Source organism: Corythoichthys intestinalis, chromosome 2 (assembly GCF_030265065.1).
Source record: "Corythoichthys intestinalis isolate RoL2023-P3 chromosome 2, ASM3026506v1, whole genome shotgun sequence".
Taxonomy (NCBI): domain Eukaryota; kingdom Metazoa; phylum Chordata; class Actinopteri; order Syngnathiformes; family Syngnathidae; genus Corythoichthys; species Corythoichthys intestinalis.
The window spans coordinates 7,807,909-7,834,657 of record NC_080396.1 but is presented as its reverse complement, the minus strand read 5'-3'; the positions used below and the strand labels follow the sequence as shown (position 1 = coordinate 7,834,657).

At 40.0% G+C, this 26,749-nt stretch overlaps 1 protein-coding gene across 4 annotated transcripts in view; it reads left to right on the top strand.

The window, feature by feature from the left end:
• Positions 1–26,749, top strand: part of zranb3 (zinc finger, RAN-binding domain containing 3) — a 311,366-nt gene that overhangs the window by 106,338 nt on the left and 178,279 nt on the right. For all 4 annotated transcript variants that reach the window (XM_057819173.1, XM_057819181.1, XM_057819189.1 and 1 more), the window contains 2 exons: positions 24,328–24,447; positions 24,541–24,720. In XM_057819173.1, the coding sequence (XP_057675156.1) occupies positions 24,328–24,447; positions 24,541–24,720 (300 nt within the window). The remainder of the gene's footprint in view (positions 1–24,327; positions 24,448–24,540; positions 24,721–26,749) is intronic.

Genomic DNA, 26,749 nt, shown 5'->3' with positions numbered 1-26,749 from the left:
TTAGGTACACCTGTCCAACTTCTCGTTAACACTTAATTTCTAATCAGCCAATCACAGGGCAGCAACTCAGTGCATTTAGGCATGTAGACATGGTTTAAGACAATCTCCTGCAGGTCAAACTGAGCATTAGTTTGGGGAAGAAAGGTGATTGAGTGACTTTGAACGTGGCTTGGTTGTTGGTGCCAGAAGGGCTGGTCTGAGTATTTCAGAAACTGCTGATCTACTGGGATTTTCACTCACAACCATCTTTAGGGTTTACAAAGAAACCGGGGTGTTCGCCGGAGGTCCCGCCGGACCGGCCAGAGCTGCAGGCGCCGTCAGAAGACTGTCGACTATCGGTCTCGTGCTGGTGTTTAGCCTTAGATACAGTTTACCACCCGCTTTGGTCTGAATGAGGACCCTTTTTTTCCGCCTCGTCAAACGCGTCGCCGCGTTGTTATTGTTGTTGTTTTTTTAACACACTGATAAATCCAGCCACGCAGGTGACAGGGCTGCCATGATCTCTAACTTCTCTGTTGTGTAACTCTGCCTCCACAACCCCTCCTTCCTCAGGGGCTTCAGAGAGGGGAAGGGTTGAGGAGGCGGCAGTGCTGAATTCTTCTGTGGCGCACATTTTGAGGCTAAATCAAGTATATAATTATCGGTTGAGTTTTTATCTGGATTATCTGTCTGACGTCATAATTGCCATTATCGGTAACCGATATTATCGTGCATCTTTGCTAGATATTTTTTTAAGAATTGTTTGAATCATGTTGGAAAGGCGAAGTCAGTGTTCTGAATCAGTTTACATTCTTTTGCGTTAGTTAATGCTATCAGCATATGACCTTATTGTTTATTTGTGATTTATTGTTGTTATTAACGTGTTCCTTGTTCCAAAATGTTTTTGTGAATTAATAAGCGTCATCAGAAATTTCATTGCTAAATTTAGGGTTGTTCTGATCATGGTTTTTTGCTCCCGATCCGATCGTTTTAGTTTGAGTACCTGCCGATCCCGATATTTCCCGATCCGATTGTTTGTTTTTTTTTGCTCCCGATTCAATTCCAATCATTCTCGATAATTTTTCCCGATCATATACATTTTGGCAATGCATTAAGAAAAAAATGAATAAAACTCAGATGATTATATACATTCAACATACAGTACATAGGTACTGTATTTGTTTATTATGACAGTAAATCCTCAAGATGGCATTTACATTATTAACATTCTTTCTGTGAGAGGGATCCACGGATAGAAAGGCTTGTAATTCTTAAAGGATAAATGTGACTTTGTATATTGTGACTAAATATTGTCATAATTGTTGAGCTTTCAGTAAATGATACTGTATCCATTTAACTGTTCTGCCAAAACGCATGATGGGAAGTGCAACCATGACTGTGCGTAGTGGCACCAATTGATATATCTTCTCTGCGTTGGGAAATAAAATAGGGTGTTAAGAAAAAGATCCACTACCACCTTTCTTCCCTACATTGCTTCCCTACAATATTTCTAATTATTGAGAGAGGGATTTCAAGGCATAGGCCAATTAAAACAAGGCTCCAAAGACAGCCAAAATTCACTCTACTCATATTACGCTGCCTTTCAGCAAGTACAACGGCGCCATTATAGATTGAACGCGACAATGCGTGAGTGGGTTGTGCAGCGCATGCGTTAATTGCGTTAAAATATATTAACGTGATTAATTTAAAAAAAACTAATTGCCGCCATAAACGCGATAAATTTGATAGCCCTACTTTAAGGCAAAACTAAAGACTCTGGATGAGTGTAAGACGTTTTGTCTGTAACGTTAAATACAATTAGAAAACGATTTAATTAAAAAATATATATATTTAAAAAAGGCATGTCCGATATTTTTTCGCCGATTCCGATACTTTGAAAATGACGTGATCGGACCCGATCGATCAGCATCCCGATTGATCGGGACATCTTTAGCTAAATTAGTAATAAAAAAAAGGGGGTGGGGGAATTATTAGATTTGTCGACTAATCGGAAAAATAGTTGCTGACTAATCGGGAGAAAGTTAGTCGTTTGGGACAGCCCTAGTTGCACAGTGTACGGGAACATATTTCCTCCACACACTTCTCAGCTTTTTAACCCCTGACCCATTTTCATGCCTGCTATTAGCAAGTTAGATCAACCTTGATTCTCACAGCGTAAATTGTCTAAGCCTTGGCAAAGGCTTTTATGATTTTTTCTCGTCATTAGCACGCTGTAACCGTGCCAGTTGAACACTAAGGGGCAGTTTACATGGCGACACAAAGACGCAATGACCGAGTAGCGGACTCGCCTCGCGTCCATATGATGTCGGCGAAGATGAAAAATTCTGAATCCTGCCTCCAAAGTGGAAGAATCCGATTGCGGGGGGTTGAGGGGGGCTTCCTCGGCATGCATATCAAAGGATCCCGCAGCGCGAGACCGCGCCGTTAAAGTCGGCACTCGTACATGTCACATTGGGCGTGCACAGCGGTGCTACTAAACATTAAAAACACCAAATGTGGCGGAATTTCTGCTTTAATTTACTGTTTTAATAATATTTTTTTTTTTTTTTTTTTTTTTTTTTTTTTTTTAAACTTTGTTTATTGAAGCAATATAGTACAAGCAAATGAGGTAACAACATTCGAGCATTTTTTCCCCCCCATTGAACCTTAAAAAAAAAAAAAAAAAAAAAAAAAACAACAGAAAAAACCCTCACCCAACCAATACCCATAGCACATATCCTCAAAAAGCAATATATTGTTAATATAGTTATTTCCCTTTAAAGGGGAAAAGAGCACAGACCAAGAAACGGGAGAAAAAAAAAAAAAAACATATATAAATATATATACACCTTTATATTGGTGTAATTTTTCAGGCATAGTTCAAGAATCCACACAGAGATGGCAATTTGTGCTTCTGACATATGCAAAAAACGGGTTCCAAGCGTTCTCAAAGGACGCAACTGATCCACAGAGTGTCAGTCTTATCCTTTCCAATTTGAGAAAAAAAAACATCTCCTTGATCCAATATGATTGCGTAGGTGGAACTGAAGATTTCCACCTCAAAAGAATTAGCCTTCTGGCCAGCAAGGTTGCGAATGCTATGAGGTCCCCCTTCTGAGGAGGTAGACCATATGCAGAAGGAACCACACCAAACAAAGCAGTCAAGGCATTTGGAGCAATATCTATCTCTGTTATCTTTGATAGAGCAGTAAAAATATCAGACCAATATGAAGTTAAAGACGTACAAAACCAGAACATGTGTGCATAATCGGCTGAGGCCTGCTTACAGCGATCACACGTGGAGGAGACTGTATGAAATATTTTAGCTAGCTTAGCTTTGGTATAGTGAGCTCTGTGTAGAATCCTACACTGAGTGAAACTGTGTCTGGCGCAGATTGAAGATTTGTGTGTCCTACATAAAATTTTCCTCCAGACCTCTTCAGATATACTCATTCCCAAATTTGATTCCCAGACTGCCTTAAGGGCATTTACAGTACTATCTGAGCTGATTTTATAAATATTAGAATAAACCGTAGTTATTGCACCCTTTGACGATAATAAGGGTTTTAAAAAGATATCTAAGGCAGAGGCAGCAGGGAGTGTTGGGAAACTTGGCCAAATAGAGCGAGCATAACTGCGAATTTGGAGATACCTGAAAAAATGACAATTGGGCAATGAAAACTTTTCAGCTAGCTGTTGAAAGGAGGCAAAAGTTGAGTTCAGATATAAATCCTCAAATGTTTCTAAGCCCAGCCTAGACCATATTGTGAATGTGTTATCCAATAGAGAAGGGGGGAAGGCATGATTTAGTGAAATTGGAGCTCGAACAGAAGGCGCCTGTAAACCAAAGTATCTCTTAAATTGGTTCCAAATCCTAATACAAGATAATACCACAAAGTTTTTTGAATACGAGGATGTAGGTGACATAAGCGGTGAAAACAATAAGGATTTCAATGTCACCGGTTTAACAGAGTTGGCTTCAGCAACTAGCCACAATGGGGTGGTATCAGTACTCTCACCATGGAGCCAGTATGACAAGTTCTTAATGTTTGCTGCCCAATAATAGAACAAAATGTTTGGAAGAGCCATTCCACCCAATTCTTTGGGTCTCTGCAGTGCCTGATAGCGCAGTCTGGGTTTCTTTTTGTTCCATATAAAATCAGTAATAAGGCTGTCCACCGATTTGAAAAAAGAAAGCGGGAGAAATATTGGAATGCATTGGAATAAATAAAGGAAGCGGGGGAGAATGTTCATTTTAACCGAATTTATCCGAGCCGGGACGGAGAGATTAAGCAAAGACCATCTTTCGAAGTCTTGTTTGAGCTGCACAAGCAGTGAGTTAAAATTCATCTTACGCAGGTTTTTTAGTGTGTCAGCCACATAAACCCCCAGGTAGACAAACCCTGATTTAGATACTGTAAATGGAAAGTTCTCTAATGGATAAACCTTGGCTAACTGATTTACAGGAAATATTTCACTCTTCCCCAAATTCAGTTTGTACCCTGAAATTTTACTAAAATCATTTAAAACGGAGAGTGCTGCAGGAATGGAGCGAGATAAGTCAGACAAAAATAACAGAAGGTCGTCCGCATAAAGTCCAACTTTCAGCTCCACTCCATGTCGCACTATACCACTTAGGTCAGGGCAACACTTCAGTGCAGCCGAAAGAGGTTCCATAGCCATTGCAAACAGCAGCGGGCTCAAAGGGCAGCCCTGCCTGGTGGATCGGGATAGGTGGAAATATTCAGAATTAGTATTATTAGTTCTAACTGACGCTTGCGGGGACGAGTACAGCAGTCTGATCCAAGACACAAATTTGGTTCCAAACCCAAATTTTCCCAAACAGTAAAATAAATAATCCCATTCCACTCGGTCGAAAGCCTTCTCAGCATCCAGGGCCACCAAGGCCTCCGACCGAGCTTTTGATGAACGGTTGTACACAACATTAAAAACCCTTCTAAGATTGGAAAAAGAGTGTCTATCACGAATAAAACCAGTTTGGTCTTGCGAAATGATCAATGGTAGGACTCGCTCTAAGCGAAGAGCCAGCAATTTAGACAGAAGTTTAAAATCCACGTTCAGCAAACTGAGAGGGCGATATGAGCTACACTGTAATGGGTCTTTACCCTTCTTGAGAATCAGAGATATACATGCCTGATTTAATGTTTGGGGAAGTTGACCAAGTTCAAAAGCCTCTGTAAACACCTCCAACAGGTGCGGAGCTAATGGCTTCCAAAATGTTTTATAGAACTCAGACGGAATTCCATCCAATCCTGGGCTCTTCCCGCTTTGTAAGGATTTGACTGCCTTTTCCAGTTCAAGTCCTGTAATAGGGCGTTCCAGCTCCTCTCTCAATGTTTGATTCAAGACAGGGAGCGTTATTTTGCCAAAAAATGGCTCAAATTGTTCAGGACCAAGAGAGTGGTCCGATGTATACAATAGTTTATAGAACTCTAAAAATGTTTTGTTTATTTCTAATGGGTCTGAAGTAATACCCGAGTCGGTACACACACGTGAAATTAGCTGAGAGGATGACCTTTGACGTAGTTGGTGAGCGAGGAGTTTATTGGCTTTATCTCCCTGCTCATAGAATCTTGACCTTGATAGGAGTAAGAGCCTTGTAGTATGTTGAGAAGTGATGAAATCATACTCTGCCTGTAGAGACATCCGCTCCTTATAAGTTTCTGGTAATTTAGAGATGGCATACTGAGAATCCAGCACAGCTATATTGTGAGATAATTTGGCCAATTTTGAGCTCATTGTCCTCTTTTGATGTACTTCATATGAAATAATTTCCCCCCTCATAAATGCCTTCATGGATTCCCATAGCACCGCAGCCGAAATACCTGGAGTTCTGTTAACTTGAAAGTAAAAATTCAATCGCTCTGTCATATGTTCAACAAAGTCTTTGTCCAGTAAGAGTTGGGTATTAAGGCGCCACGGTGGGCGAGTGTTTATAAATTTGCGAAAATGTATCTTCATAGAAACTAAGGCGTGGTCGGATAGAATAATAGAGTCATATTTACAGCCAGAGCAAGCCGTAAGTATAGAATTATCTAATAAGAAGAAATCAATTCGAGTGAAAGTTCGATGTACATGCGAGAAAAAAGAATATTCCTTTTTATCCGGATTAAAAAAGCGCCAAGGATCAGAAACATCAAACTCATCCATAAAGGCTCTAATCGTTCTAGCTGATTTTGACTGTGGCACTGAGTTTAAAGAGGAGCGATCTAATGAGGGATCTAACCAACAGTTAAAATCACCACCCAGAATTAATTTATATTGTGCCAAGTCCGGTAACATTGAAAAAATCTGTTTAAAGAAACCCACATCATCCCAATTTGGCGCGTATATATTCGCAAGGATAACCTTGACCTCATAAATGTGGCCAATGACAATAATGAACCTGCCATTAGAATCGGAAATGGTTTTGGTATGGGCAAATGGAATGTTTTTGTGCAAAACTATAGCCACCCCTCTTGCTCTACTGGTAAAGGAGGAAAGAAATGTCTGGCCAACCCAGCTCCGCTTCAGTCTGAAGGCATCTGTATTTTTAAGATGAGTCTCCTGTAGATAGACAACATGAGCATTAAGTTGATGAATATGATGCAGGACCTTACTCCGTTTAATAGGATTGTTTAGACCTTTGCAATTCCAGCTCACAAACTTGACATCTCCACCTAGTCTAGCATTGGCCATTGCAGACAAGGGGAAATATTGGAAAAGAATATATCTGAAACGGTCTGTGACTCATAAACTTGACCATATGCATACAAAAAGAGATATGTGCTTCCCTCCCCATGTTGAAAACCCAGCGCACCCTGGGTCTCAACTCCCATATCACACATAAAAACAAAAACAAAACAAAACAAGAACAACCAAAAAAAACCCTACAACAACAAAGGAGATGAAAACGAAAGAAAAAACACTCCCTTAGCAGAAGCATCCCAAAAGGGGAGCATGCTACCTTACCTAATGACAAGCTAATTGCAGTCATAGCTTAACTAACTACCGTTCACTCTAACGGCCTGGGGAATGCTAGTATGAACTGTCTAACAACGTTAAGATATTAGTATTAAACACACACTACTCGGAATGAGGAACTAAAACTTCAAAGTATTAGGACCGTGCAAGTAACTATGCCCCATGTAACTCATAGTCGCACAGATGATGAACGATGACCAGGGTTCAACGGGTTCAAAATACACACAGAGAAAGCAAAACAATGCAAAACAAGTCTGTGCCCATTCCCGATCGTAATATAAACTTGGTATAATGTACATACAAACATGGTCGGAGCACAAAATAATGATCCCGATTAGTATTGTCATACCGGGACAACATACCTTGTAGGCACGGAAGAAATAGACTTTACTTATCTCGAGTCTGTCCCTCCACAGCACCATCCAGATGAGAAGATAAAAAAAGACAGGAAAGGAAAGAAAAAAATGTAGCAGGTGGGAAAAGCCGGGCTCTTCCAAGATGATCAGCAGGCCAACGCTGCTGAGATGTTACCCCCCCCCCCAAAAAAAATAATCCTATAATCCCACCAGCGCAACATCTGAGCAGAAGAAAAAAGGAGGCAGACGAAAAAACACAGAAAAAGTCAGGTTCCCTCTTGATCCTGGGGCTTCAAGAGAACTTTGTTGACGAACTCCAAAGCTTTATCCGGATCTTCGAACCGATGAGTTGAACCACTAGGCAACGTGATGTGTAGCGTGGCGGGGTATCTGAGACCGAACCTCACATTAGCACACGAGTGAAGCTCCCGCTTCACCCTCGCAAAGGCTGCCCTCTGTTTAGCCACGGTAGGAGTGAAATCTTGAAAGATGTGGAGCCTTTTTCCATTGTGCAGCAACGGCGAAGCTTCTCCAGCCCGACGCAGGATTGTACTCTTCTCCTGAAACATGTGGATTCTGATGACCAAGGGTCGCGGAGGTTCGCCACTCTTAGGTTTAACACGCAGCGTGCGGTGGACCCAATCCAGCTCAGGTTCGTTCTCGAGACGCAACATATTGCTCAAGAGTTTAGCAACAAACTTGGTTGGTTCGGGACCCTCGGCGCCTTCAGGTAAGCCCACAAGTCTGATATTATTTCGCCGTGAGCGGGCTTCCAGTTCCTCACATTTTGTGCTAAGGGACGCCACCGTTTCCGATAGCTTGGCCACATTAGCCTGTAAATCAACTAGCTGGGCTTCGTGTGCATTAGCCGCGCTTTCAAGGTCCGAAATCGTTTCTCGCTGGGCGTCCACTTTCGCCTCTATGGGCTTCAGAGCCCGGGCCACTTCAGTTTTAACAGTTTCGGAGATTATTGCCTCAAATTTGGTGACAATTTCGGTTCGAAGCTCATCCATCATATCCTTGATGCTGCGTAGCATGTCTTCGTTAGCCATGGGCTGCGGAGGGGAATCAGACGCCGTAGGCAGTTGCTGCTTACCCCGGCCACTTTTCGATGAATCCGTTCTTTGTCGAAGGCTCGTCATTTCCCAAAAAAAAAAAAAGGGCTGTTCTCAAAATGCGTCGTAACACAGTGTGTTTTAAATCTAGTCGATTGACAGTTTAACGAGTTCATATAACAGAATGAGATATCGCATTCCCGCGGACCGCCGGCTACACACGTCCTACATGGCTGACCGGAAGTCCCTCCCAATAATATTTTTAAATGAAAAATGTTAACATTTCAATTTTTGTGCCTTTTTGAACAAAAGAAAAATGACATTTCTTCGAGTGGGCGGGCATATTTTTTTTCCGGGCTGAGGGCGCTTGGTGGGGTCAAAGTGCATCATTCTCCGTCGCCCTGTAAATCTGCACTGCCCCCAAGGGCCTGGCATGAATACCACATCGTTTTCATGTGGAATTGCGACATTGTTCAAATGGAGACGCAAATGCAAATGCAAATTTGAAATTTTTCGTATTCTCTGAGAGGCACCATGTAAACGGCCCCTAAAACACATGTTTATTTCATGTATATTTTAATTATTGCTCACAAGTTCTCCCTTCATTTATTCCTTCTTATAAACACAATCAGGTTTGACTTTGATCTGTGAACGAGGTATACTTTACTTACTCGGAAAGTAAACTTTTTCCTCGCCTAATTCACAAGTTGTCGCGAGCAGACAGCATCGCCTAGCTCAGAGCAGGGAGCTAACAGGAGACTTCCAGATTGTCTGTGCGGTATGTCGCTTGTACGTCATGCCTCACAACGTGCGATAACACCTTCCCCTTTGAGGTGCTGATTCCGTCGTCTTTGCACTCGCTAATTAATACATTCCATCTAAAAAAAGGGAACTTCTGTGAAAGATTGCGCGTTTTCCGTGTCTAATAGCATGACACAATAGCACCTTTCTGTGGTACCTTGGTTGTCATTATGTTTGATAGTCACTTGTTTGTGACCTTTAGCCTGAATAAGACAAACTACTTTCTCAGTTTTAGTGTAATAATACCTTTCTTACATTTACTCTGCATGTTGGAGCTCCACAGTGTGAACATGGGGCAACTCCGCATGATCCAAAGATCCAAATAAAAGAAGGTAGCACTCGCTATGCTGCATTAGCAACTGAGCCAATTGTGCTCCAATGGACCTTTAGCTGCTGCTCTCTTTGTTTGGCAGAACAAAAAAACTGTTTCCCTCATTGAATCCATCCCAATCTAGCCACTCAGGTTTGTTCATTAGAATGTCTGTCATAGAAATGAACAGAATAATCATAAAATAGTCTTTGTTTACGGTCTTCAGCAAAAACCTTCACCACGTTTTAAAATGGTATGTGAGCTTTTATTCAGATCAAAAATGTAAAACACAATTCTGACCGCCTGATCTCTCTCCAATTGGGCGAGTTTGTTTTCTATAAACTACAAATGCATAAAGGAGTGGTGCACCAAAGCTAGCTTGAAATAATTACCTTTCAACACTAAAACTACCAAGAGTGGATGAGTGGATACAAATCGCCTTATGCAATACAATACAAATTGTCTTAAATGTAAGAAGGAGGATTTTAAATTTAATTCTAAACTCGACTGGAAGCCAGTGAAGGGCTTGGAGCACAGGTGATTAAAAGTCTTGCTGCTGTGTCCTGGACTAGCTGAAGACCTTTTAGGGAACTTTTAGGACAAGCTGCAAGTAAGGAGTTACAGTAATCCAATGTAGATGTAACGAACGCGTGAAATAATTTTTTTGCATCGTTTTTAGAAGGAATATTTCTCATTTTGGTTATGTTGCGCTGGTGAAAAAAGGCTGTTTTGCAAGTTTGTTGAATATGAGCCTTAAATGATAGGTCTGGGTCAAATAAAACTAGGTTTTTAACTGCGGTGCTGGAGGCTACACTCACATTGTCCAGAGTGACTATTTGGGCAGTTAGAGAGTCTCTCACACTTTTAGGGCCTAGGCAGAGTACATAAATAAATGTAATGTACCACTGTAGTGAAGAACGTGAAAAAAAAAACAACTAATAATTAGAGCTGGGAATCTTTGGGCACCTAACGATTCGATTACGAATACGATTCAGAGGCTCCGATTCGATTATAAAACGATTCTTGATGCACCCCCCTCCTTTTTTTTTTTTTTTTTTTTTTTTTAAATAAAGTTTTGTACATTAGTTCCAAAATTGTTCAAAAAATACTCTCAGGCTAAACCAAACTACTATTTCAGTATCAAGTTAACATATAGCAGTAAACAAATATACAAAAATAACATTAAATAAAAAAACTCCAGTCCCCATTCTGTATCAGCAGCTTTAAACTACATTCAATTAATTTAATGTTGTGAATCAACCGTTAAAGTTGTTAAAATTGCTCCCGTTATTCCATAATTTCCCTTTTGTCTACTTTCGACATGTGAAAGTTTTAAAACTATTTTAAAGATAGATTCAAGTCAATATATTACCGATTTAGGAGTATTTTAGATAAAAAGTTAATTAGGTTTGCTTGGAAGGTTCGCTACAACAGCCTTGCAGGGAAGTGTACTGCTTTAAGATGGCGGCCGTTTAGTAACGCCCGCATCTAGCTTTTTTGAAGATGTGCTGGTAACGCTACCAAAACTATAATGCATCTAGTCCTATATAAATGATATCTACCGTAGCATTATGTGGCTGTACTTGGTAGAAGCTTTTCGGCAGCAGTCAGGTATGTCGTTGTGTTTTTTTTTATCTCGTGGCATGAGTTGAGCTAGTGCCACGAGTTGAGCATTGGCATTACCCAAGGGGCCGGGTAATGAGAAGCATGATGTTTAGCTACTCTTGCTCCGTTCCGTCCCGAAGACTGCGCGGCGCGCTGAATGTGTTGTACTTCCGCTTTACTTGGCATATTTCAATAATCGGAATTTGGATGTTTGTGAATCGTTCTCGAATCTTCCATGGCCGAATCGCGAATAATCTAAGAATCGGAAATTTTGCACACCTCTACTAATAATGCACGTTGATACGACGGAGAATTAGGGCCAAATTTTTAAAAAGGACTTTGAGATTACTCATACTAATGCTATGAAAAAAAGTACCTTAGCTGGGAGTTACGACGAAGCATTAGTATTAATTTTTGTGTTTATTATGATTTGATGTAGATGAGGCAAAACAATAATGATTTCCGTATTTGTAAAACTGATTCTAAAACAAAAGATGCTTTTAATACTGTTGATTTTAACAAAGGCGGCAACGCGCGATGTAAAGAGCCAAGCGACTGCCGCTTCAAACCACACCTCGTTCAAACCATGCCCCTCCAAACTACGCCCACATGATTCGTGGTGGTAGCATCTGATGTATCTCATAGATATCACATGTACTGTATATAGAACTAAATGTGAAATGACGGACTCGGCAGCATTAGTAAACAGCTGCCGTCTTAAAGCAATTGTCTTCTGAGGCAGGTTCTGTTGTAGCGAACCTAAGGTGAGTAACTTTTTTATCTAAAATACTCCTAAAACGGCAAAATCTTTACTTGAATCTATCGTTAAATGCTGAAACAGTTTTAACTAGGGCTGTCAAAATTATCGTGTTAACGGGCGTGAATTAATTTTTTTAATTAATCACGTTAAAATATTTGACGTAATTAACGCATGCAATGAATGACCCGCTCGCATATTGCCTCAAACAGATTACAATGAGGCCGTTTATGGACATTAAGAGTGAAGAGAATGCCACCGGCCGCTTGGGGGCAGCGCCGTTCCATACTCATTTTATTTCTTCTAAACATGGGAGAATTAGTAGTTGTGAGACGTTTACGCTGTATTCACAATGCAGTGCAAATTGCTATTTGTGCGCCACACATATTTTGGTAAGTTTTCTTTCTTTAGTGGCAATTATGTGTCTCTTGTTATACTTTGGGTAAGATATGTACAGATACAGTGGGGAGAACAAGTATTTGATCCACTGCCAATGGGTTTTGGCAGTGGATCAAATACTTGTTCTCCCCACTGTATAGAGCCTACCCACCGACGTCATAAAACCACGTGCTCGCTGTATGGTTCCGCCCACTTGTCCGTCATTTTGTCTCTGTATTAGCATTGGTTTCAATTGATCGAGGAATTTAAAATGCATTTCATGGAAGACCCGGTGCTTTCTGATGCCGTAAACTCACTGGATGTGTTGCATAAAAGGCGTTATGTGGAAAAGCTTCGTTCTATACAGTCGCCAGATCCATATTTGATGCCTAAATCGATGATTTTTGACCGGCTGCCTTCACCGTCTCTGCCTGACCCTGATATTTACAACTATCTTGTCCACACAAAATCAGCCTATTCTCACGAAAGTTTGAAAAACTTTAAGAGCTTGGAGGCTTATAAATGCTACGTTGCTGGTTGGCTGAAACAGGTCCTCGTAAGCGAAAATTCGGCAGGAATCTTGTGCTCGGAAGGTGAGTTACGAAATTTTCAATTCAAAATCTTTTGTTCTTGCTAACATCCACTGTCAAGTCTAATGTATTTCATGTCATTTGTCAATGGAGCTAGGGCTTTTAATGTTTATATGGTTTAGCGATAGCACTCACTACATACATACGTGTATGTTGTCGGCGATTAGCCTAGCAATGATCTTAATTGTGGTTGTCAGCCCAAAACCCTCTAAATATATATTAAATGCATCTTACCAGATATAAAATGACTACTACATAATCTGTGGTAATCGTTTGGAGCCCAGTTTTCTCGTCGAATTGCAGCAGCCCATCTTACTCTCTCCTCTCCGTGTCTCTCGGAATCCGGTAGAACTTCAAGTCTCTCCGTCTATCTTCTCTGTTATTGCAACCGACCGCCACACACGCCTTCACCATTTTGATTATTAATGTTAACGAGCAGAAAAACACGTCGTAAATAGGAGGAATGTACGTAGCCGTAACAGGTCAACACGATGTGTTGCCGGACAAGTGGGCGGCACCAGTCAGGAGAGCGGAGTTGTGACGTCACGTGGGTAGGGTCTATATGTTATATAGTAAAGGCGAGTGGACACAGGCGTTCTTTGGACCGCGCCGTTTATTGGCATAAGCTTCTCCTTCACAACAAACATAAGTATCGTTTAGTGAAAGCACAACAAAAATAATATTCCTATCTCTCCAAAAAAAAAATAATAATAATCATGTTCACAAAAAGAAAAGCACATCAGTCTATAGTAATGAGGCTCTATTCTGACACACAGTTAAACAACAATGCAAAATGAACTGGCATTCCATATCAAAATAGCTATGCAAAATACACGTAAAACTTTTAACTCTATTTTTATTATTGTTATTTTTATTCTTATTATTATTATATTAACTCTACTTTTGATTGAAAATTTTACAAATTTTATTAAAACGAAAACATGAAGAGGGGTTTTAATATAAAATTACTATAACTTGTAACTATAACATTTATCGTTTAAGAACTACAAGTCTTTCTATCCGTGGATCACTTTAACAGAAAGAATGTTAATAATGCCATTTGTGGATTTATTGTTACAATAAACAAATACAGTACTGATGTACAGTATGTTGTATGTATATATCTGTCGTGTGTCTTATCTTTCCATTCCAACAATAATTTACAGAAAAATATGGCATATTTTAGAGATGGTTTGAATTGCGATTAATTGCGATTAATTACGATTTAATTAATTTTTAAGCTGTAATTAACTCGATTAAAAATTTTAATCGTTTGACAGCCCTAGTTTTAACACTTTCACATGTGGAAAGTAGACGGAAGGGAAATAAAGCATTAATGTAATAACGGGAGCAATTTAAACAACTTAACCGTTGACTCACAATATAAATGATTTCCAAACATAGCAAAGGTTACAATCTAGTTATGTTTAGAAACGCCCCTGTGTCTAGTCGTGTTTCGGGAATGGACGAGGGCCTATTGTCACCAAAATCATTTTAACTTCAAATATTCAACAAATTCTTTGCGCCACTGTACCAACAGCAGGCGTGGTTTGTAGCGGCTGTCGCTTGGCTCTGGGCTGCAGTCAGTTAAGAGCACTAGCGCAACAGACAAAACTCCAAAAATGGGCCAGACAAAAGTATTGGCACCTTCAGCCTAATATTTGGTAGCACAACCTTTAGCTGAAATAACTGCGAACAAATGCTTCCGGTATCCATCACTGAGATTCTTACAATGCTCTGCTGGAATTTTAGACCATTCTTCTTTGGCCAACTGATCCAGGTCTCTGAGGTTTGAAGGGTGCCTTTTCCAAACTTCCATTTTCAGATCTCTCCACAGATGTTCTATGGGATTCAGGTCTGGACTCATTGCTGGCCACTCTGGAACTCTCCAGTGGTTTCTCTCAAACTATTTTCTAGTGCTTTTTGAAGTGTGTTTTGGGTCACTGTCCTGCTGGAAGACCCATGACCTCTGAGGGAGACCCAGCTTTGTCACACTGGGCCCTTCATTATGCTGCAAAATTTGTTGGTAGTCTTCAGACTTCATAATGCCATGTACACGGTCAAGCAGTCCAGTGCCAGAGGTAGCGAAGCAACCCCAAAACATCAGGGAACCTCTGCCATGTTTGACTGTGAGGACCGTGGTCCTTTCTTTGAATGCCTGTTTTTTTTCCTGTAAGCTCTATGATGATATCTTTTCCCAAAAAGCTCTACGTTTGTCTCATGTGACCAGAGAACATTCTTCCAAAACATTTTTGGCTTTCACAGGGAAGTTTTGGCTAACTCCATCCTGGCTTTAAAATGTCTCTGAGTCAGAAGTAGGGTCTTCCTGGGTACCCTACCATAGAGTCCCTTTTCATTCAGACGCCGACAAATAGTACGGGTTGACACTGTTGTACCCTCGGACTGCAGGACAGCTTGAACTTGTTTAGATGTTAGTCGAGGTTATCTTGTCTTTGTTCAACAAATCTTTTATTGAATCTGTTCTTACTTTTGCTTTTATAGCATGGGATGGAGGTATCACCCTGAAGGATAAAAATAACATCAATCATATTGTTAAGGTGGATGGTAAGATAATAGGCTGTCCACAGGTCTCCTTAACAGATATTTATGAGAGGCAGGTTATGAGGAAGGCAAATGATATACTGGACTGTGCAGATCATCCCCTTCATTGTTTGTTTGAGGTCCTCCCTTCAGGCAGGAGATTCAGAGTCCCTTGTTTTAAGTCCAACAAGACAAAGAACTCATTTTTACCAAGTGCGATTAGGCTGCTAAATTTGCAGAATTCTTGCACCTAGATGCGAAGCTGTCTATAGCATTTTTAAATTGTAGTCTGTGTTATTTTATGTGTATGAGTTATCTGTTGTTGTGTTCTGTGTATGCTTACCTGCTGTAAGATAAGTTTCCCCTTCTTAGGGCTTAAGTTTTGGCAAACTCCAGCCTGGTTTTTGTATGTCTCTGGGTCAGAAGTGGGGTCTTCCTACCATAGAGTCCCTTTTCATTCAGAGGCCAACGGATAGTATGGGTTGACACTGTTGTACAACTCGGACTGCAAGACAGCTTGAACTTGTTTGGATGTTAGTCGAGGTTCTTTATCCACTATCCGCACAATCTTTCGTTGAAATCTCTCGTCAGTTTTTCTTTTCCGTCCACATCTAGGGAGGTTAGCCACAATGCCATGGGCTTTCCACTTATTGATGACACTGCGCACGGTAGACACAAGAACATTCAGGTCTTTGGAGATGGACGTGTAGCCTTGAGATTGCCCATGCTTCCTCACACTTTTGCTTCTCAAGTCCTCAGACAGTTCTTTGGTCTTCTTTCTTTTCTCCATGCTCAACGTACAAGGAAACAGGACAGAGGTTGAGTCAACTTTAATCCATTTTAACTGTCTGCAAGTGTGATTTAGTTATTGCCACCACCTGTTATGTGCCACAGGTAAGTAAGAGGTGCTGTTAATTACACAAATTAGAGAAGCATTACATGATTTTTCAATCGATCGGGTCCGATCACGTCATTTTCAAAGTATCGGAATCGGCAAAAAAATATCGGCCATGCCTTTTCTTAATATATATATATATTTTTTAATTAAATCGTTTTCTAATTGTATTTAACGTTACAGACATAATATGTTACACTCATCCAGAGTCTTTAGTTTAGGCTTAAGGTAGGGTTATCAAATTTATCCCGATAACGGCGGTAATTAATTTTTTAAAAATGTACCACAATAAATATTTAACGCAATTAATGCATGCATTGCACGACCCACCCACGCATTGTCCCGCTCCATCTGTAATGGCGCCGTTTTATCCATTTAGAGAGATAAAAGGCAGCATAAAATGAGTAGAGTGAATTTTGGCAGCCTTTGGAGCCTTATTTTAATAGGCTAAAGCCTTACAATCCCCCTCCCTACGATTAGAAATATCATGGGAAGCAATGTGGGGAAGCAAGGTAGCAATTGATCTTTTTCTTAACACCTTATGTTATTTCCCAACGCAGAGAAGATATATCAATTGGTAGCACTACGTACAGTAATGGTTCCACTTCCCATCATGCATTTGGGTTGAATGGCTGCAGTATCATTTACTGAAAGCTCAACAAATACACTAGATGGCAATATTTAGTCACAATATATAAAGTCACAAGTCTTTCTATCCGTGGATCCCTCTCACAGAAAGAATGTTAATAATGTAAATGCCATCTTGAGGATTTATTGTTGTAATAAACAAATACAGTACTTATGTACTGTATGTTGAATGTATATATTCGTCCGAGTTTTATTCATTTTTTTTCTTAATGCATTGCCAAAATGTATATGATTGGGAAAAATTATCGGGAATGATTGGAATTGAATCGGGAACAAATAAAGCAATTGGATCGGGAAATATCGGGATCAACAGATACTCAAACTAAAACGATCGGGATCGGATCGGGAGCAAAAAAACATGATCGGAACAACCCTAGTGCCAATACTTTTGTCTGGCCCATTTTTGGAGTTTTGTGTAAGATTATTATGATTTATTTTTTCCCCCATTCTCTTTTGTGTTTTATTTTTTCATTGCAAGCAAAATAAATGAAGCTATTACTACCCAAGCATTTGTAATTGCGATCATTTTCTGGGAGAAATTGAGCATTATCTGACAGAATTGCAGGGGTGCCAATACTTTTGGCTAACACTGTATGTGATAACCCGGGTTCTACCTGTATTCATATTAGCGGTGCAACGCTTTGCGGTTCAAAGCCGAACCGTGCGTTCCTGTACGGTTCAATACGCCTTTATGAACCGCGCCTTTTCGGTTTTGTAATTAATGTATTCCGAACGCTTGTGGAATGAATTGATCGAGCTCTGTGTGCCTGTGTGTGACGTGAAGCACCGCTGCGGAGAAATTCCCGCCCCGCAAGTAAATGTCGGATCGCTGTCAAGCACCTGTGTAATAGAAGCCGAGTAACACCCTCTCTCGCTTACGAGCGAAGTGAAAGTGAAACAAGAAAGAAAACAAATAGCTATGGCGAGCGGAGGAGTGGAAAGACCGAATTTTGGGGAAGCACCGGCTTCTTTCAAATCTGCGGTGTGGCAACATTTTGGTTTCCCTTTGGACTACAATGTGGAGGGAGAGAAAATATTGAAGAAAAAAAAATTGCAAGCATTGCTCAGCGCTTGTTCCCCATGCTAATGGCAACACTTTTATAACATGACTCCGGCACCTCAACCGGCATCACCCACAGATATCACTTTCTCAGGGTAGGACAACCCCGAAGATGAAACCAGTGAAAACACACGGCGTGCTTCGTTAATTTATTTGCAACGCTTGACCCGCGTTACATTGTTCCCTCGCGGACATATTTCTCCAACAACCTAATCCCCGACATTAATGAAATGGCACGCAAAGCCATCAAAGATGATTTCGCTAAAGCACATAGTTTCGCCCTGACCACTGATAGGTGGAAGTTGGACATCCCCACGCTACAGAGTGCTACTACCTAACTGTGACGGTCCACTATAATTCATACCTGTCAAATTGTAGTCTCGTCGTAATTTGTACAAGTGAGCACTCATTTTTAAATGTGTACGCCGTACGTTACGTTCAAAATCTGCACGTTTTTCGTGCATTACGTTTTTTTTTTTTTTCATCCGTTCGGATTTTGTCACCGTTTCTGCAACGAGACAATGCGTTGGTTGAATGACGCGAGAAAAGTCATCGACTCAGAGAGGGAAGAGTGTTTGTTGAGACACTGTAGCAAACGCGATGCTAGGCTAGGTGGCTCCAATATTACCTGACTTAGCCGACAACATACAATCTACGCCTAGATATCTCTTGCATATAGAACTACATGCGAAATGACAGACTCGGTAGCGTCAGTAAACAACCGCCATTTTAGAGCAGTAAACTTCTCAGAAAGGCTCTGTTGTAGTAAACCTTACGAGCGAACCTAAGCAACTTTTTATCTAAAATACTCCTAAATCTGCAAAATCTTGACTTGAGTCTATCTTTAAAGGATGAAACAGTTTTAAAATTTTCACATGTCGAAAGTAGACAGAAGGGAACTAATGCAAAAACGGGAGCAATTTTATCAACTTTAACGGTTGATTCACAACATTAAATGACCTCCAAACATAGCAAAGGTTACTATGTTTTTGGGTTTGTTTTTTTTGTTTTTGTTCTTTTTAACATGAAAGGTATCACCAGTTACTTTGCCAAGTAACTTTTTTACTACTGTGTGTGTGTTTCAGTAGTCACTACACTAGCCAAAGACCTAAGAGGCATTTTAACAGTCGAAAATGTTTACATTTTAAGTGTTTATTTCATTTTTTTTACAGCAAAATAAAGGCAGTTTAAAAAAAAAAAAAAAAATGCAAACCGAACCGAAAACGTGATCCCAAAACCGAGGTTCAAACCGAACCATGGGCTAACTGAACCGTTGCACCCCTAATTCATAGTACCGTTTGTTGTGTTTTGTTGTGTAGACTTGTTAAAAAAAAACATGCAGTTTCCTCTCTCCTGTAGAATAAAACATACCTGCTGTAGAGGATTAAATTTTTTCTCTACAAGTTTAACAAGAAATAGCGATTTGACAAAGGTTACATGTCGTTTAAAGCTTCTTTGTTGAAAACATAACCTGCGATTAAAATGTTGTTTTTTAACTCGTTAAATCTTTTGTAATTCATTAATTGTAAATGACTCTAATAATTATGTTTGGGACTTGGCCTCCACATATGTGGACATCAGATTTTGACTCATGTAGGCTACACTCAAATGTTTTTTTTTTTTTTTTTTTAGACTTTGGGTGAACCCTTTGATCTTTTACCTGCTTCACACTTAATCTCAAACAAACACTTCCCGCAGTTTAGGCCCTTCCTCTTTACAAAACTACTGCAGTTGAGTAAGACCACAAGAATATCAATCTGGTTAAGGTCAGAACTGGGCCACTCTAAAACATACATTTTCTTTTGAAACGATTGTGTTGTTGATTTGTTTTGGATCTTTGCTCTGTTTCTAAATGTTTCTTTTGAACATTAACTTTTGTTCTTATTCAGCTTTGATAAACTTGTACATTCATTTTTCTATTGATGGTCACAAGCTGTCCAGTTCCTGAGGGAGCAAAGCACAACCATGCTTCATAGTTGGGATTTGGGGTTTGATGTTAGCATACTGTACAATTTTTCCTGCACACCTGATGGTTTTTTCTTGGAAAAGAAGCAACAGTAACCAACTTACTTTATTTATAGACTGCTCAACTTGAGTGGTGAACATCAAGGCTTTTAGATACTTTTGCAACGTTTTCCCTTTATTCAAGTTGACAATTCTTAATTGTAGGTCCTTTGAAAGCTGTTTTGAGCAAGGCGTGGAACACGTTAGGTAAATCAACTTGTCAAGAGGCAATTCAAGCGGATGTCTTTTCGTGTGTGAAGAACAGCTTCAGTATTGTCTCATCATTGATTGGATTCTCGGTTGCTTAGTCGCTTACTTTACTTTAATTAGCTTTTGGAGAAGCTGTAGCCTGAACGTTAACATAATTTTGTCTCCTTGTCCGATGAATTTGTATGCATTGTATCTGCGGGGTCTTAAAAAGTCTGGGAAAAAAGTCATTCATCCAATCATTTTGATTTAAACCCTTAAAATGACTAAAATTCTCCTAGGACTTCATATAAGGTTTTAAATACGACTGTGCAAGGTCTTAAAAATCTATTGACTTTAAATTTTATTCATACCATGTATGAACTTCAGTCTCGCTTTTAAATGTTTAGATTTTTGGGGACACTATAATGTACCTATCGTTATCGAACACCACCATCTATTGCTCTGCACGCACTGTTGTGTGTTGACAGCTTAGTAAGCATAGCAGCGCAGATAACTTTAACTTTAAACCTTTTTCAACATGAGTCTGACAACTAAGTAAGGAGGCCAAATAACTTTAAACTTTAACACATGCTCAGATAGGCCGGTATCGGCCAGTATCTGTATCGGATCCGAAGTGCAAAACAATCTCGGTATCGGATCGGAAGTGCAAAAACCTGGATCGGGACATCCCTACATCTAACACAAAAAGGGTTTGGAGAATATCTCTTTGTGAGGTTAGGTATTGCTCCCATCGCCCTATAAAAAGTACATACATACAATCACGATTCTCGAACTCACACATCTACAGAATATACAAATTGAAAATAGTGATTGTGGAAAAAAATAAAACATTGAAAAAAAAAGTTTTTCAAAAATAGCGACATTAAACTAGTTTGGTTGAATTTTTTCAGGCATGTCACACATTTTCATTCTGAAACAAGACAGAGGGCCTTAATTCTAACCCTAAAATCAATATGACAACTGTGCAAACATGTCATTGCTACACAAATGACTTACAGATTATGCCAATGAAACATTTAAGATTTGATGATGGCAGTAATGACACAGAATAAAGCAAGCAAATACAGAAAAGTAGCTGTGGCCATTAACTCTTTCACTCCCAGCCGTTTTAACAGGAGCAAGGCCCTTCGCTCCCGGCCGTTTTACTGGATTTTGACTGATTTTGCAAGGCCCACAGAAAATTCTGCTCTATTGCTATATAAACATGGAACCCACTAAAAGAAAGATTAGACCAGGGTTCCCCAAATTTTTTCCTGTGAGGGCCACATAACTTTTCCCTTCTCTGATGAGGGGCCGCGGTCAGTTTGTAACAGAAAACGTGTGACGATTGCAGGAGTGCCTAAATGTAAAAATGTATTGATTTTCAGAAAGCAGAGGCAATATGATATACAGTCACAAACAGCAGATGAAATAAATAGACACGAAATAACTAAAGGTCAAGTCCTGGGCATCCCCCATCCTTAGACCCTCCATGTTGGCAAGGAAAAACTCCAAAACTCTTTGGGAGAAATGAGAAACCTTGGGGAGTACCACAGTCAGGAGAGATCCACTCCCAGGATGGATAAACAGGATGCACCAGGACTGCTAATGGGAATTAGCAGACTGAGTTGCAGTTTGTAAAGATGCAATAGACTAAGGGAACAAGAAGAGGTCCATCTAGCCAGATGAGACGGGGGAGACGAAGACGTCTATCCAGCCAGTGGTCCGGATAGTCGGGAGGCTGCAGCTGAAAAATAACCACTCCCCTCTGGGGAGGGGGGGAAGGGGACACCAGGTGACTAGTGATGAAAAGACTAGTCAACTAGATATTAAAATTAGAAAATAGAAATAAAGTAAGACAAGATGTAGGTAGAGTAAGAAAAAGGAGATAGGACTCAGTGGCTGTACTTCCCCCAGCATTATAGCTTCTAGTGCAGCTTAGATTGAACTGTGAGTCTAGTCCGATTTCAACTAGCCTGACCATAAGCTATGTCAAATAGGAACGTTTTTAGTCTAATCTTAAATGTACAGACTGTCTCGGCTTCTTTAATACTAGCTGGAAGCTGATTCCATAAAACAGGAGCTTGGTGGCTAAAGGCTCTAGCTCCTACTGTACTTTTAGAAACCCTGGGAACTACCAGTAGACCTGCATTCTGAGAACGGAGTGTTCTGTTGGGGCGGTATGGAGCCAGAACATCGCTGAGATAAGATGGCCCCAACCCGTTAATGGTCTTAAATGTAAGAAGGAGGATTTTAAAATTAATTCTAAACTCGACTGGAAGCCAGTGAAGGGCCTGGAGCGCAGTTCTATTAGTTCCTGTTAAAAGTCTTGCTGCTGTGTTCTAGACTAGTTGAAGACCTTTTAGAGAACTTGTAGGACAAGCTGCAAGTAGGGAGTTACAGTAATCCAATCTAGATGTAAGGAAGGCGTGATTAATTTTTCTGCATCATTTTTAGATAAAATATTTCTAATTTTGGTTATGTTGCGCAGTTGAAAAAAGGCCGTTCTGCAGGTTTGTTTAATATGAGCTTTAAATGATAAGTCTGGGTCAAATAGAACTCCTAGGTTTTTAACTGTGGTGCTGGAGGCTACACTTACATTGTCAAGAGTGACTATCTGGGCAGTTAGTCAAATCTTGCAAGTATTTTGTTCCAAGGCCATTAAGTGTTTTGTAGACAATCAGTAGTATTATATAGTCTATCCTTTGACTCACTGGAAGCCAGTGTAACTACAGTGGTACCTCTACATACGATCGCTTCGACACACGAACTTTTCGACATCCGACGTAAAATTTGACTCGCCATTTGTTTCTACATCCGACGACATGCTCGAAATACGACGACAACGGCAGCACCGCAGACGAATGCACGGCGGATTTTCTTGTGTGACAAATCAACACAGGTTTCAGAAAAGGTTGGTACAGGTGGTGAAACAAGGAAAAAGTTGACGCTTACCTTCTAAATGAAGATGCAAATGACAGAAAAATATGAGCGTAGGGTGGGCATCCGTGAAATGGCTCAACAATACATCTCCACGGTCCTCCGACGACCATCGTTCGCCAGACTTTATAAGTTAAGCTGACAATTCTTATTGTGGTAACATCTCCAGAGAAATCGCCAGCTTCGCCACGTTTTCATCATTTCTTTCACAACTTATTCAACACAAAACGCCTGCTGTCTGCCGCAATTGACGATGTTCTCAAGAAAGCATTGAAAGCGAAAGTAAACTTTCACCCGCTCCCCTCCCTCTTTGTCACGTCAGCACCGCGGTGCCTTCAGGTACAGAAAAAAACGTCCGCCTTATTAGAACCCGTTTCGTTACACTATTACAGGAATTATTATTATTATTATATTATTAATCCGATTTTTATTTATTATTTATTTGTTTTGCTATATGTAATTGCCATTTGTAATAGTACCAGCAGTATTTTTTAAGGATTTAGTGCAGGTTTTTGGGCTGTGGAACGAATTAATGGAATTATAATGTATTCCTATGGGAAAATCCTGCTCGACATACGACCATTTCGACTTACAAACAAGCTCCTGGAACGGATTAACTTCGTATGTAGAGGTACCACTGTATTTCAAAACCGGTGTAATGTGGTCCAGATTCCTTGTATTTGTGAGGACTCTGGCTGCAGCATTCTGTACTAGCTGCAGCTTCCTGACTGATTTTTTATCAAGACCTGTAAATATACCGTTGCAATAGTCCAATCTGCTTAAAATGAATGCCTGCATAATTTTTTCCATGTCTTGTTGAGTCAGAAGCCCCTCAATTTTGGCTATATTTTTAGGTGGTAATAAGCAGATTTAGTGACGGACTTTAGATGGCTCTCAAATTTTAGGTCTGACTCAATAATTACGCCAAGGTTTCTGACTTGATTTTTAGCTGTAAGTGACAGAACACGTTCTATGAAACATGAAAAAGTGTTCGATGACGAAATATTTTCTTTATCGTCATTGTTGACGGAAACAACATTTTTAAGCTGAACCTTCCACCGATACTTCCTTTTCTATACTATTCCCTTTTGTACAAAGCAAGTGCGTGTTTTAGCCTGGCTGGTGCCCTATTATCAGGCTTTATAAAGCACTGCGGGAAACTCTCCAGTCTATGTTTGTACAATATAGCTGCTTTTGTGAAGAAGCAATCACAATGATGTGCTTTTGTTCCACAGACTGGCTATATTCGTATCGATGGCAGCGTCCCGGCTTCTGAGAGAATCCAATTAGTTCACAAGTTTCAGAATGACCCAGACACAAGAGTGGCAATCCTAAGCATCCAGGCAGCTGGTCAGGTACCATAAACACGCACACACTCACGCATAATCACTACCGCACACAAGGAGATTCCAGTTCGGATGAATTACCAGTTTTTGGCTCCTCACCAGGGTTTGACCTTTACCGCGGCCAGCCATGTGGTATTTGCCGAGCTCTACTGGAACCCTGGGCAAATTAAGCAGGCTGAGGATCGTGCCCACCGTATTGGACAAACGTCATCTGTCAACGTGCACTACCTTATCGCCAATGGTACCTTCGACAGTGTTATGTGGTCCATGCTCAACAAAAAGGTATCTATTTGAAGCCCATATTGGGCAATCATTGAACTCATTGGCTTCCGTTGACTATGCTCGATAGCGAATGATCGCTGCTAACCCTCCCGGTCAAAATGGATTGGACTTCCAACGCCAATGCCAATGAATGTCTTATTATTGTCAATAGCAGATAAGGGTTAATAGTGAATATTGTCTTATTTTTATTTTAAAAGTCTCTTCCTTTGTTTCTACATTTTTAATGTTAAAAAAAAAAAAAATTCTATTTTTAATGTACCCGTAATTTTCGGACTTTTTTCCTTCATTTTGAATTCTGCGGCTTATAGTCCAGTGCGGCTTATTTGATGATTTTTTTGGGTTAATAGGTAACAATTTATTACAGAGCAGCATCATAACATTGTCATAAGACTGTCATCGATACTTATGACATATCATGGGCATTACTGAATGTTTATGTCGTGAAGTGACATCCGGCAAATTATGTCACTAACTGTCCAGCTGGGATCTTTTACATTACATCCATTCAAAAGTGAGATAATTTGCTGGATAACACAAAATGACATCTGTTATAAGCATTCATAAATGCTCATGACAGTGTCATGTCATAATTATGATTATCTAATGACAGTCATATGGCGCCACTGTGAATTAAAGTGTTACCAAATACCATTACTAGCAATTAATGAAACAACTGGAACAGTAACTGAAGAAATTATTAGCACAGGACATGAATTTTGATTGTTATTTACATCTGTCGTGCTGCAATGCATGCTAGGAGGCATGTTGGACAACAACAGTGTTGACAGCAGGTGGCAGCAGAGGTTGACTGTTGCCAAATTAAGCTTCTTGAAGCAATGAAGCTTTGCCGCCAATTGGTTCAAAGTAATTGGTATGATGCCACTGTCAAATAAAGTATTACTACTGGTTCAGGGACGGCCCAGGCCATTTGGGGGCCCTAAGCAAAATAATGCCAAGGGGCCCATATTTTTGGGCCACCATTTCGTCAGTGTACTGTGAAACCCATACATGCAATCCAACCTGTATGTCCTTATTTTGTATATTAACCATATTTTGTTGCACTGCATTCTTCAAACTTCTCACCCCAAATGACTGTCAGTACTTACAGTAGATAACGCCAAACCTTTTTCTAGAAGAGGAAAGACAAGCATCAAAACTCACAAAAGTCAAATAAAGCAAACTGTAGTACACAAAATAGAATATAAATTAAACAATTGCCCCCTATCTGGGCCCCCTAGTGGTCAGGGGCCCTAAGCAGCTGCATAGTCTGCGTATAGGCTGGGCCGGCCCTGTGCTGGTTAATATTTTTTTTTGTGTAAATATCCCAAAATACATACTTAATGAGATACATACATACATACATACTACAGGACAGCTGTGGCTTATAGTCCAGTGCGGCTTATCTATGAACAAATGCCGTTTTTTGTGCCAGATTTGGTGGGTGGCGGCTTATAGTCAGGTGCGCCTTTTAGTGTGAAAATTAGGGTATTTAAAAAAAAAAATAGCTGAGATAAGCTTGCAATTTTTCTCTTCAAAATGTTTATTTTTTTTAATTTAATTTAATTTTATCAAAAAATTTAAATTGTTTTTAGTTGTATTATATATCAATTGTACAGTGTTATTGGTGACCATAACTAGAGTGTATTTCTGTTGTTATTCATTTAAATTTTATTTTTATCAGCACTTTATTGATTATAATTTTCTTTATGAATTAGACTATTATATTAAAATAATGATGCATAACATAATTAGAACTGAGACCTGTTGACATTACATTTTGGGTTGTGTCGGCCGCACTGGGATGTCACACATATGTTTTTTTTCAGTTGACCTTTTGCAAAACCCCTTAGTTACAGTTGCTTAGCCAACAAGTTTTCTTACTCCAGACGTATACTGGAGTGTTTTAAGTGATTTATTTCGGGGCGATACCAGTGCAACATCCTCCAAAATAAGTTTAAGGTGCTTATTAGCAAGCTACAGTGTATCACAAAAGTGAGTACACCCCTCGCATTCCTGCAGATATTTAAGT